At 42.5% G+C, this 12,973-nt stretch overlaps 1 protein-coding gene across 2 annotated transcripts in view; it reads right to left on the reverse strand.

Moving 5' to 3' along the window:
* NELL1 (neural EGFL like 1) overlaps positions 1-12,973 on the reverse strand; it is a 702,892-nt gene that overhangs the window by 34,461 nt on the left and 655,458 nt on the right. The window contains exon 16 of one of the 2 annotated variants that reach the window (XM_081098633.1): positions 10,510-10,650. The exons of the other annotated variant lie outside the window; for it this stretch is intronic. Coding sequence (XP_080954759.1) covers positions 10,510-10,650 — 141 coding nt within the window. The remainder of the gene's footprint in view (positions 1-10,509; positions 10,651-12,973) is intronic. 2 annotated transcript variants of the gene reach the window in all.

A 12,973-nucleotide genomic window follows, 5' to 3' on the forward strand; every position in this document is an offset into this window, starting at 1 on the left:
CTCCCCACCCACAACACACCATGTACTAGTATATCAGGAACTTCACCTCCACTGAAGTCTCGCCATCCCTGGGGCACATTCTGATTTCCTTCCTGACTCTGTTCAATCCCAGTGCTATTCCTGCCTGAAATGCTTACTTTAATGCCTGTTTTTCCTTCTCCTCCAATAGACTCAGTGAAAATACATTTTCTGTGAAAGAGTCTCAGACACATTGCCATCCCCACAGGCCCCAACCCCAAGAGGAGTTAGTCACTTTTTTCTTAAAGTCTTTTCGTTTTATTTATTTTATGTACCTAGCTACTCTACAGCTCCACCTGCCCTACCTCCTCTCGCCCCATTCTAGACTGGAAGGATATTCTTCTCTGTGTGCCTTAGGCTCCCACATCGATGAGCACAGACAAGAACCTCTCAAGAAATGCTCGCTGAACAAGTGAACGATGACTTTATGCTCAGAGTGCTTTGTTTGGTCTGAGTACAGCAGGTTAAAATCCCCTACTCATAAACCCACAGGTAAATATTTCAGAGAAACATGAGTAACCTCAACTAAAACAAACAAATCAATATTCATTTCAAAGATGTTGTAGATGCTGATCTTTGAGTTGCTGCAGAGACAGGGTTTTGGTTCTAAGACACTCAAGCCAGACATCTCTCTAATGAAATACTTGCTCACACTGTGCTTCAAGGAGGCAGGAGGCTGACAACTACATGGAATTCATTACCAAGAAGCGCTCAGAAACAAGAAAGCAGGTAACTCTCCCTTGAGACTGAATTGTAGATCCCTAGGTGGAAAACACAGAGAAATTAGGTCACAGTTGTGACTGGAAACACAGAATCTGGATCCTGATATTTCAATAGTAGTTTCTGCATCATTGGGGTCAGTGTCATTCTGAGATCCCAGTGACAACTGGTTCTGCTTCCTCCCAAAGATGCATATACACACATATACAGGGCATTCATGGACACCTCTGAAGGCTTTTAAATAGCCCAAGTAAGTGGTTTTCAAATTTGAGTCCACAATAGAATCAGCTGAAGGGGGCTTGTGGGAAAAAAACCAACCAACGAACCAACCAACAAACAAACAAACACACATCTCTAAGCCTGACCCTCAGATTTGCTGATTCAGTAGGTCTGGGGTAGGGTAGAGAATGTCCATTTCTAACAAATTCCCAAGGGATGCTGGTGCTGAGGGTCTGAGAATCACACTTTGAGAATTATTGCCCTAACCTCCACAGAACACTGAGTTCATAGGCACTAATGTTCAGACAACTATTTTTTTTTCTTAGGAATACCCTACTCATTCTGTTTTCACTCAGTTGTAACTGCCAACTACTCAGGAAAAAAATTAAAGAATAAAGTCATTTAAAACCTATAAATAAGATTTTGCAGGGTAAACGCTTCAAGACGCTGTGCAGAAAAAAAAAAAAAATCAATGTGCTACTATTGTTGCTTGATCTTTCCAAAAATGTCAAGTTCATAGTGAAAAGGAGGCCTTAAAGCAAACCATAACCACAATGCAAAGAACCTTTTAGGGAAAAATGTCAGTCATTTCCTGTGTATCAGCCACATTATTCCTCTAGTGTGCAGTCCACCCCTCCAATAAAGCCTTCCTACAGCGCCCATCTCTTCTTGCTTCCTTTTCCCAGAACTCCCACTGGGCCCGTTCCCACAATACAAAACTGTCATGAGTCCCCCTTACACCCCTAGAGTCTGAATAAGCAACTGGCTTCCAATGACTGTGTCTGAGTTGCTGTGGCCTGAAATATAACATTACCAAGTCTTCACTTACCACAATGAAAAGGAGAGCAGTCGTCAAAATATTATTAAATAATAAGAGGGTAGGCTGGCAAATGAAAAGGAGACAGAATATCTATTCAAAAGAGAATCAAAAACATAGGGAATGACACCATTTAGCTTAGAAACAAAGCAGCTATTCATACCGAAAAAGCCTTTAGAAAAATCACTCAGTACAGTATGGAAGAGTTGAGTGGATTACATTTTTTAATTACAGCAAAAATGAAAGTAACAGATAAAAATTCCCATGTTAATAAGTTCCTTACACCAAAATGAAATGGTATTGTAAAAATTGCTGGCAATGAAAGGACAAGTAGTGTGCTTAATAACTTTTTGTTGCAGAAAAGCACATGCAAAACGTCCTTTGAGCAGCTCATAATTCCATAATACTGAACAAAGAAGGTTTTCTAGAAATCCCTAGAGTAGGCTCTATTCATTCATAAGTTTTCAGTTAATGTATATTGTAGAGTGCCAAGTCCAAAAGGCGCCCGCCAGAAAAAAAGGGTTTTTAAGCCCAATAAATTGGGACACTAACAATGCATCATAAAGGCTCTGAAACTGCAGTTAATAAACTAGCTAAATTCCATTAATTTAGAATATCCCACATATATTTCCTCATAGAACCCATTGTTGAAAAATACCCCAGCATTAGTGTCCTAAGATCCAGAGTTTAATAAATGCTCTGTTGGAGTCACTGCCCCAGCTGGGCTTTTACCACTGATGCCGACTATAAGGCAAAGAACAGGCTTCAATTAGTCAAAATCTCTCTGTTGTTGCTCTCTCTTTGCTAAGCAGAAGCCAGACTCCACTCAAAAATATGTGGCCTGCAGTGCAGAGCTGTGCTTCTTAGTTCCCTGCAGCTGGGGACAGGAGGCAGTGACCACTCAGACCTCAGCTGCGGAGCACAGGTGAGCAAGCTTCCTCACCTGCCTGCCAGGTATGCCTGTCTTTTTGACTCATAAGCTTTTGATCCCCATGATGGTGACTGGACATCATCCCGTAGCAATATTAGACATTCCCATCATCTTGAGGCTGCTTTTCCTAGGGAACATGCTGATGTACTCAAGTGACCTCTTAGATGGCCATCAATCTAGGTCATTTGTTCAGTTATGGGACGGCCCCAGAGGCATAGGCATGAAGCAAAACTTGAATTCCTCTGCACACACACACACATACACACACACACAATAAACTAAATAAGGAGATCAAGCACTTTGTACTAGGGTGTATGTACAAGAACACAATGAAGTAGAAAATGAGGCAATTAACTGAATAATCATCACTGTTTACACCTTAATTTAATCCTTTCATAAGTTATCTCCAGTTAATAAACAACCAGCTGAGGCAATTGTGGGAATGGAAAGATACACGGCTCTCTCACACATGGCTGTGCCACCGGATGTTTCTCCTCATTGGCTACCTATCTCACACGGAGGGTTTGGCTCTTGTATTATCACTGGTACAGCAAGACCTGAGCAGATAATAAAGAAAGAAATATTCCTGTTGCTTAATATTTCAAAAATCGTAAACATGTCTACAGTCCTTAGGAAGGATGTTGAATACCATTTCCTGGAAGAAGAAATCTACATGATTACACCTGATATACTGGACATTTCCCTGCCTCATTGTCTTTGCCCCATAAACAGATATTATAACAGCTCCCACCTGGTGGCCATGTTCTGAGGATAAAAGGAGTTAGAAAGTGCACAACTCTTAGAAGAGTGCCTAGAACATGAAGTAATTGTTTTTTCTTAGCTAGCATTAACATTTATTTTTATAACTATTATATACCTAAACCCTCCCATCCTTCAGGTCTAATCCCCATGCAGTCTGGAAAGACTGCTCTTTAGTGCTCTCTCTTCCCTAATTACCTCCATATTTTACAAGGTGGACAGTTTCACAGTTAATTACAATCATATCAGAGTGCTACTGGTCAGTATGTGCATGTTGATTTTTGTCTCCAACTTGGTGTTTTACACTCCCTGAGGGATGAATTCTCTGCATCCTCCATACCATCTAGATTAGTGGTAAGACCACAGAAGATTTATTTTTATGAATAAAATACATATAACAACATCATGATTATTATGAAGAGTTTTGTTTTAATAGTGTTCTAATTCTCCTCCTCTTTGTTATCACCCACGTTAGTGTCACCTAGACTAGACCGGAGGTCTCCTGGCTCCCCACACACGGAGCACTGCTTCCGAGGCCAAACCTGTTCCCTCTGCTCCAGGGCTGAGCATGACTGCTATTCAAAAGATGTTTGAACAACAGGGAAATTGTCATTGGAAATTTACTAAACAGGGCTGGGCGTGGCCTCCAGAATAGACTCTATAGTTGTTTAATGTTCTGTTAGAATAAGTCCCCAAAATGTCTAGTTTTAGATCCAAAGTTCAAGTGGAGACTAGCACACAGGCCAGGCTGTGTCAGCTGGACAGGCTGAGGGTGAACAAGAACCGTGGGATTGTGACTGAGTTTAGTGAAATGAACTCTTTCCGTTATCATTTTGTGAAGTGTTTACCACCGAACTTGAGGGTGTACATTGACCCTCCCTTAGAAGTCCCAGAATATATCCAGTTTATCCTACATGCTGAGTATCTCCAGGTGCATGTGTGTATGCCTGCACTTGAAGGGGAGCAGAAAGCTCCTAGAGAGTCTCATGGGACAACATCTGCAACGTGTGCTCATGACCACTGTCCCTTTTCTACTCTGGATTCATATCACCCGATGTGCAGGGAAGGTACTGACATCAGTGGATAGCCAGGTGATGTTATTGTCAAGGCTAAGGTGAGATCAGATTAACTGTTAAGAACCTGCTGCCTTGACATCCTGCCCCAGCCCCAAAGCCTGCCCCTGAGTTCAGTGGATAAAGTAACTCCCCAATGCTCTTAGACCAGACTGGATTGAGTATCTCTCCATCTGGGTCACACTCATTTTCTCTCATTCTATCCTTGCCTTATCTCATTGACTTCCAGCTGCTCTATGTAGAGTAGGGTACATAACTCTAGTGGTGGGTTCATCACTGATCTTACTTCCATTAGCATATTAAAAGCAGAAGCTTTGGGATCAAACACACCCAGATTATGGCCTGTGTGCCATTTATGGGCTTTGGAATTTGGAACAAGTCATCTTAATCCTTGGACCCTTTTCTCATCTTTAAAATGGAAATAGTAAGGGGGCTTCCTTCCTACGGTAGTTGTGAGAATTCAAGTAGACAATGCATGCAATTCCCTGGCAGAGTGTCAGGCTCCTACCACAGGGGGCTCAGTGGGTGAGGATGGCTAACATTATGGGGCACTTAGAATGCAAGTGCTGAACCTGCTCTTCTCATGCTAGCTTATTTAATCCTCTCAATTCTGCTGGAGCAATTATGAGGATGGCACTTTTGTGAATTGCTTAGAGCAGTGCCTGGCACAAAGTTAGCTCTCAGTGTTAGCTCTCATAACTATTACTGTTCCTGTCTTCATTTGACAGATGAGGGAGTTGAGGTGAAGGGGGGTTCAATGTTGACTATTAGTACCTACTACTTGCCAGGACATTTGCATAAAGAATACTTATAGCAGGAAACATTTCACCAGCACCTATTACTTTAATCATTGTACGGTAAGGACATGAAGGCTTAGGAAGTTAAATATCTTGCCAAATGCTGCTCAGTTAGAATGTGGCAGAGTTGGGATTTGAACCTATGTGGACTTACCACCTGCCTCTCCACTATACTTCACTGTTATCTCTAAGGCTTCATTGCCCCCCAACCCACCTCCTCAGTGAGGTTAGCCAAGGGAGCATTTCCAGGTTCCAGCCATTTTCATCTCCACTCCTATGAGAACCACACTCTGGACAGGAACAGCAGGACCAAATTCTTCTCAGGCTATTTCAATCAACCCTGACACATCAACACGTTAAAACTGACATCTTCTGGAGACATTCCCTTGCAACCTCTCCTGGCTGGTCTATGTGGCTGTGCATGTTGATGCCAGTTGCTCAGCTACTCTGACCACACTATCCTCACTGAGTCGGTTACAGGCACCAGAGAGCAGGCTCCAGCGTCTGGGAACTGGCTTCCCACAATCCAGTTCTGTGGAGGAGGCAGTACTAGGAGGCCAAGAGGGGCTGTGTCCCATAAGAATAGCTACTGACCAATAAAATGGGGTTTACTTGGATTTGAAAATTTTCTTTGATGCCCAAATTGTAGGACCAATATAATTTAATTCAATACAAGGTTATAAAGGATAGCAAAAGGCCTAAACTGCACTCTGGGCTATTGAGAACTGATGGAAAAGACAAGCCTGATATGTAAGTTTCATAAAAGAGGTACAAACATATAACTGTGGGGATATATAAGAGGGAGGCACTTTTTCATTATTAGAGAAAATCTACACCAGTGATTCTCTACATTAGCTGAATACTCTTTCTAATCATTTGGAGACTAAACAAAAACAATGACCTTCATCTAAATCCTACAATAGATCAATTGAACTAGAATCCCAGATGTGATGTCCCACTGCAGGTATTTTTGAAAAGCTACTCAGGGGAACCCATTGTAAAGCAGGTGTGAACATCACTAGTTTAGGGGAAGGCCCTCATCAGGAATTTGACAAGTGGAAATGGGGATAGAGGGGTGGTCAGGGAAAAGCAGGCAAGAAAAGAAGTATAGAACAGAGAGTACAGGGTTTGGAAAGAGTGCACGATGTATTTGAGTAGGCTTGATGATCCACACAGAGAATGAGGGGGCGCAGAGGAGAACAAAAGATTCATGCACACAAGAAAGATCGTGGAGACAGACTGACATCCGAGGGAGTTGGAATTTATTTTTAAAATATGTAAAAATCCTGCTCTTTATACATGCCACTGTTAACTATATATCAGTTTTCATTGCCAAATGACCCAGATAATTATCTATAATAATAAAGGCATGATATGCAAATTGAACAGCGGAACGACCCTCTGGATTATCTTCTGGACAAAGCCTGGGCTGCTACAAGGGCCCAGGCAGCAGCCAGGGAGGCTGTGAGGGCCTACCCTTGCATGAATTTCATGCATCGGGCTTCTAGTGCCAATATAAAAACGCAATTTCTCACCACTTCTGTTAAAATAAGAACCATTGATCCCCACCATTGTGTCCAAACACAGAGTGCACTGTACCCTAAGGAACAATGAGTCACTGTCATCCTCTTTTGCAAATACCACTTGGCTAATTTTTGTGTGCCCCTCTTTTCTGGAATTATAAAGATACACTAAAAAATGACGAGAGAGAGAGAGAGAGAGAGAGAGGAAGAGACACTTTGCTTAATCTTCAAGAACTCCGATTCTGTCTGTCTAAGACTAGTCATTTGTTCAATAATGTGATCTACTTTAGGAGAAATAGGCAAATCTTAAACACTTTTAGTCACGAAAGAGTAAACCTTGCGTGGTGCTGTTCTTTATGGCATCAATAACATTTGATGCTTACAGTAACTGATGAAGTCAACAGAGCTGGTGTTATTATCCTCATCTAACAAAAAATGGCACGGAGTGCATTCCACTGTTCTCCTAAAAGCCTACAACTGCCACATTTTAGTTTCTACCGTATGCCATTCCTGCTATTATCTGGGGGAAAAGCATAGCTGAGTACATATTGCTAAAACATTTAAAACTAGTTTTAAGGATTGTTTTAGTTGCTATTTTTTAATGTAAGTACTAGTAGCTGATGTTATTAAGGGCTTATTCTGATGTGATAACATTCAGTGCCATTAAGATATGCTCTTGTAATTCATAATACTTCTGGTCATAAATTCCTTAAGAATGAGATCTTACCTCTTTCACACCCATATTCCCAAAGACTGTGCTGATGCAACCGTTATTCTCAATAAATATTTTTTCTGAATGTCAATACTCACATGATTTTGTGATATTTGACATCCTGTGTATGTATCACACTCTATAAAGTGAGTTACGTTAAACGAAATAGAAAATAAACCTGACCTTAATGTGGTTTAGATTGTCTATTCCTCAATCATTTGTGCCTCAAATGCCTACTACTGCATGCCCACAGTGGTCTCGTGGTTGGAGGTGCAGTGGTGAAGGACAGGCAAGGTCTCTGGCCTCAGGGAATTTGCATGTTTGTGGCAGAAGACAATCACACACAGGCATATGCACAATAAACTTGAGCACAGAAAATGGTATAGAAAATGTGGAGGAGAGTGAGTGATACAATGGAAGTGACCGGGGAAGGACTACTTTAGACAAAATGTTTTTTCAAGGGACCATCTCCTTGAAAAGGTGGAACTGTAGCCAAGAATTAAATTTAAAGAACAAAGTCATGTGATAAGACAGGAGTCGAGTGTTCCAGACACAGCGAACAGCAAAGGTCCTGAAAATGGGTGAGTTGACTGTCATGTCCAAGGTGTGAAAAGATAAAAAGGCTAACATACATAGGGCATGAGTCCAAGAGTTAGCCCTGGAGGCCATGTGAAAAAGTTGATAATTTATCTTATATTCAGTGGGAAGGTAATAGAAGGCAGAAACAAGACAGATACATGATCTGATTTATAAACCTCTTTCACCAAGAAATAATTCTGAACCAACAGAGTTCCCTGGACTACCAAAGAAACACTAAATGATGCTCATATTTCTGTTCTTATTAAGACTCATTTAGAAAGATATTTCTAAAAGTGTGGAAATGAAGGGGGATTCAGATGAACAATTAACCAAGTTAGAAATGCCACTAATAAAAACAACTCTGTTCCCTTGGCAAGGAATCCTGTTTGTGAGGTTTTCCTGGAAGATCAGGGATCAGTTCATGGATGAACAAAGTGCCCCCCAGGGATGCAGGAGCTTCTGACCCCACCCTCCATGCCCCAGGCATGCCCCTCAGCAGAGCAGAGAGAAACCAGCAGGTGAGGCCACATGACATCTGTCATCCTATCAGGGACATTTATGAGTGTGACAGGGAACACACTGATGCAATGGATAGTTACATAAGAACAACAGGTGTAAGCAGGGACTGCCCTTGGGACCTGGGCTGCTGAGTCACTCTTGACCCAGGCTTGAGTCTCCACTTGTGTGACAACAGCAATGGGCCAGGGGGCAAGGTGTCATCCTTTCTGTGACTGTGTTTCTTTACCAGCACTTGATGTGGTTGCATTTTTTGCGTTTATTGAACACCGACTACCAAAGGGTGTCATGGGAGAGACAGAAGCATAAAAGCCTATTTCATGCTCACAGTATAGTCTGAGAGCACAAACATTGTGTGGTGGTATAATAAGTCAAGATGTAGAAACACACGCCAGAAACAGCTCTAGTTAGCAGAGGGGAGGAGTGATGACTCCTCTGAAGACATCTAAGAATGCTTCCTTGGGGTGCGGTGGTACACGAGCTGCTTGAACTTGATCTAGTCCTATTCACAGAACACCTGTTTACTAGTATACTGAGCTGCACATTCCAAGCTGTATGTAAAGTAGGAATATGAAGACCCAGTATAAATGCAAACCGCTCCCTGAGGTTACATTAACAATAAAGAATCATGGATAGAGCATGGGGCAGAATATGCAGGAACATTTAAGATCATAATAACTAACGTTTATTGAACATTTAACAGATATGAATACAATTAATTCTCACAACACTCCTATGAGGTACAGACTTGCTAAGACCTTGCCCAGAGTAACCTACTTAGAAGAGGCAGAGCTGGAATATGACTGCGGGGAATCTGGCTCAAGGGTCCACGCTTTTAACAAGGACACTGCAGGCTTCTCAACAGCACCTCTAAACTGTGCTAGATAATTCATGCTGTTGCCTCTTGGCCCCTAATTCATCTTTGCTTTAAGGCAATCTCAGGGGAGAAGTTAAAAAAAACACACAAGTAGATCCCTGTAGCGACCTTTACAAAAAGAGATATGCAATGAGCAGAGACAATGAATTCTAACTCAGCCACCTTGGCTTTGGGAACCCATGGTCAGAATGCCTGCCTGCTGGGTCTGTCCAAATCAGCCTTAAGAATCAGCTGAGTCCACATGACATAAAAGAACTGAACCATCCACAGCTCTCATATCAACAATTACATTTTTTATCAGCTGTTTGGATTTCAGGAAAGTAGTGAGGTCCTGAAGGTGATGAACTCCATTGCTAACTTCCTCCATTCAGTATTTAATAGAAGCGCAAGCAGGGCAGTGATTAAAGGGGACCTTGCAAGGATGGTGGTGGCATTAACAATAATAAGGTTAATGTCACTATATGTTCGTGCATTGATTCAAGCATATCATCTTTAAATATACAGTATCCAATTTAATCCTAACCATGCATGAGTATTACTATTCACATTTTTGCATATTTACAGATGAAGGTTCAGAGAGGCACCGTGACTTTTCCAGTACAAAAGCTCCAATTCAAAAGAAACTTCCAAAGTTCAGCTACAGTTCCTTCTCTCTCACAACTGTGTCTCTAACAGTTAAACATTCCAGCAAGCCGCCCTGATGTCCTTTGGAAAGAACTAAATGCCTTAGCATACAGACCCAGACTCTGCCCTCTGACTCCTCCTGTTTCTGTTTAAAAATTCGAAAACCCCTCACTGCCTAATTCCCAGCCTAATCCCTGAATTGCCGAGGAAGGGAGTTTGAAAACAGATGGGTTTAACCAGCGAGCGGTCATATTTTAACACCAGGAGCTGAAGAGAGTACCAGAGCTGGCTGCCCCTCCTGCAAAGGCCCTGAAGGATGGAGGGCAAGGCTGAAAGCTGCTTACCAACACAGGACTCCCCGGACAGTGAATAGGTCCCATCGTCATGGAAACCGCTTCTGCACTCACAGTGGTACCACCCTGGCAGGTTAACGCAGCGGGAATGGTGGTGGCACTCAATGATTCCCTCTGTACATTCATCAATATCTGCCTCAGAGAAAAACACAAGCCCACCAGGACATTAATTCTTTTGGCACTGACCCTTCAGCAAACACCTAAATATGCTCATGTCAACAAAGCAATTACAACTGCTCAATGACCTAAAATGCAAGTTACAGGAAGAACCAAATCCCATTTTCTCCAGAATCCAAATTGAAAGCTTCATTTGCAGATGCTTTCTCATTTATGGACCAAGGAAGGGGAGCTGATGGCCATGGAGACAGTCCCAACTGCAAGTGCTGTGTAGGCTTCAGAGACACCAAAAACTAAACTGAGGATGTCTGGCCCAGCTCTGTTACTGCATAGGTCTTTTCTCTGATTCAGTAACTCCAAAGTAGTCATTCCAAATATTATTTGGGATTTTCTTATCATATTCATGGACAAATAAGTTGAGGAAACTCTGGATTCACTAGTGTTAAACCAATGTTTCTTATAGTACGGTCTTAGAGGCTTAACACATTTACATGCCCGGCACAGCTTCGAGAGGAGAATAATATAAATGCCCTGTTTCCCAACCACATTTGGCTGGGGGAAGCTTTTCTTTTGGGGGGGATTCCTTAATATCTTGGAAACTGGTGTTCTGGGGAGCAGGGTTTGGAAACTACTGTTCTCATTATTTTAAACCTTCTGATTCACTAGAGGACTTGATTTATGACCGTCAATCAGAGATGCTCATTCTCAGTCATTCCTGACAAAGGAAAGTCCCTTGGGCTGTGTCTGCTCAGCGCTAAGGACCACAGTTTTTAGCCCAGCAAACTCCTGGAGCCGTGCATAGGCTCTCCAGCCCAAAGGCTGTCTCCGGGCTGGAGGGCCTGACCTTTGCAGAAAGAGGAGCTGTCAATAATGAAGCCAAGTGTCAGTTCATTCCCGCCATGTAATTATTTCTTGGAATACAGCCACTATTGGCTGGGAATCATCCCCTCGTTCTCCTGGAAATATCTGAACCTTGGCAGTGTTATAGGAATAGAAATCTAATTAATATTTGGATATAGCACATCATGATTAAAACCCTCTTTGCGGTCTTTTTTAACACTTCCCTGCTGTCAGTGTCAGCTCGGGGCAATCAGCCACCAGTGGTCCTATTATCTAGACAAGTTCTGTACTGTGTGAGGAGCTGTAAATGCAGCTTGAAACCTGTCACTCTCATCATGCCATTTCAGCCAAGAAAAGAGAGAAAAGGGTAGTCTTTATTCCAGGCAACTCTGGCTTTAAGTTTAGCTTTAGCTTTTCCCCACCAACTGCCCTCTTCTTCCTTTATGGCTTTTACCTGGTATGAAGGGTCCGTGCAGTCTTTTGACATACAGTATCTCTTAGGTGTCTAAGATCAGTCTGCCCTCAGGACCCAGGGCTTCTATGGCACCTTCGGCAACTGCAGCCAGGGTGTGTGTACATGTATTATAAATCTCCACAGAATGAATTTGCAATGTCTACTTTGTCATTTCTAAAATTGTACAGGTGTACAGCTTTATAGGACACACCTTGGGTCACTAAAAACTTCAAAAATTGAAACAGAGAAGTGACTGGAGGCGATGTTTCACCAAGAGGCAGGGCTGACCCTAGACTATGGAGGCAGTTCTGTATTTTTAAATATGGGTTACCCAGGGACACACATAACCAGAAGACCGATTTTCAAAGGTAACATCTCTACATTCAGTTCAAAATACTCTCTGCAGCAACAAATTCTACCTCAGGCATTAATTTCCAAAGCTCCTAGGAAGGCAGTCTGGATGCCCACAGACCCTGTCACTTCTAGATCACCAAGAGTGTTTCAGTAGCAACCATCTAGCCATGGTGAGTGTGGTGGGGAACCAGGAGATACCAAAGCAAAGCTTCTTAAATAAACAAAACAAGGCTATGTCCTAGCTGGCCAGAGACAGGCCTCGTTCACATCTGCTGCCCTTTCACACTCAAAACCATCCCCGTGTGGAGGAAAAATCATTGGAAAATGTTACCAATAATTCCTCCAGGCTTCGATTTCAAAGGCAATTCCTAGGAGGAGGAATGGTGGTGAATGATGTGCAAATGTTGAAAAAAAAATGTGGAGATAGTTTTATTCCCAAAATGGAATGATAAGAGAGAGCAGGAGAAGCTTCCGTGGCCCAGCGAGACCGAAGCTTTCTGGGCAGGGCTCTCTCAGGGAGTGAAGAACATTACAGGAACACACCTATGATTTCCCCCAAGACAAGCGATCCCTGCGTGGCATTGAACATGAGATAAGCATGGAGCTGTCCCTTATCTGTGAGCTACATGGCCAGGGACTCGCTGGGAGTAGTAGCCAGAGCTCATCGCACACTGGCACCTGGCAATAAGG

This window comes from Myotis nattereri (assembly GCF_964212035.1).
Source record: "Myotis nattereri genome assembly, chromosome: 9".
NCBI lineage: Eukaryota > Metazoa > Chordata > Mammalia > Chiroptera > Vespertilionidae > Myotis > Myotis nattereri.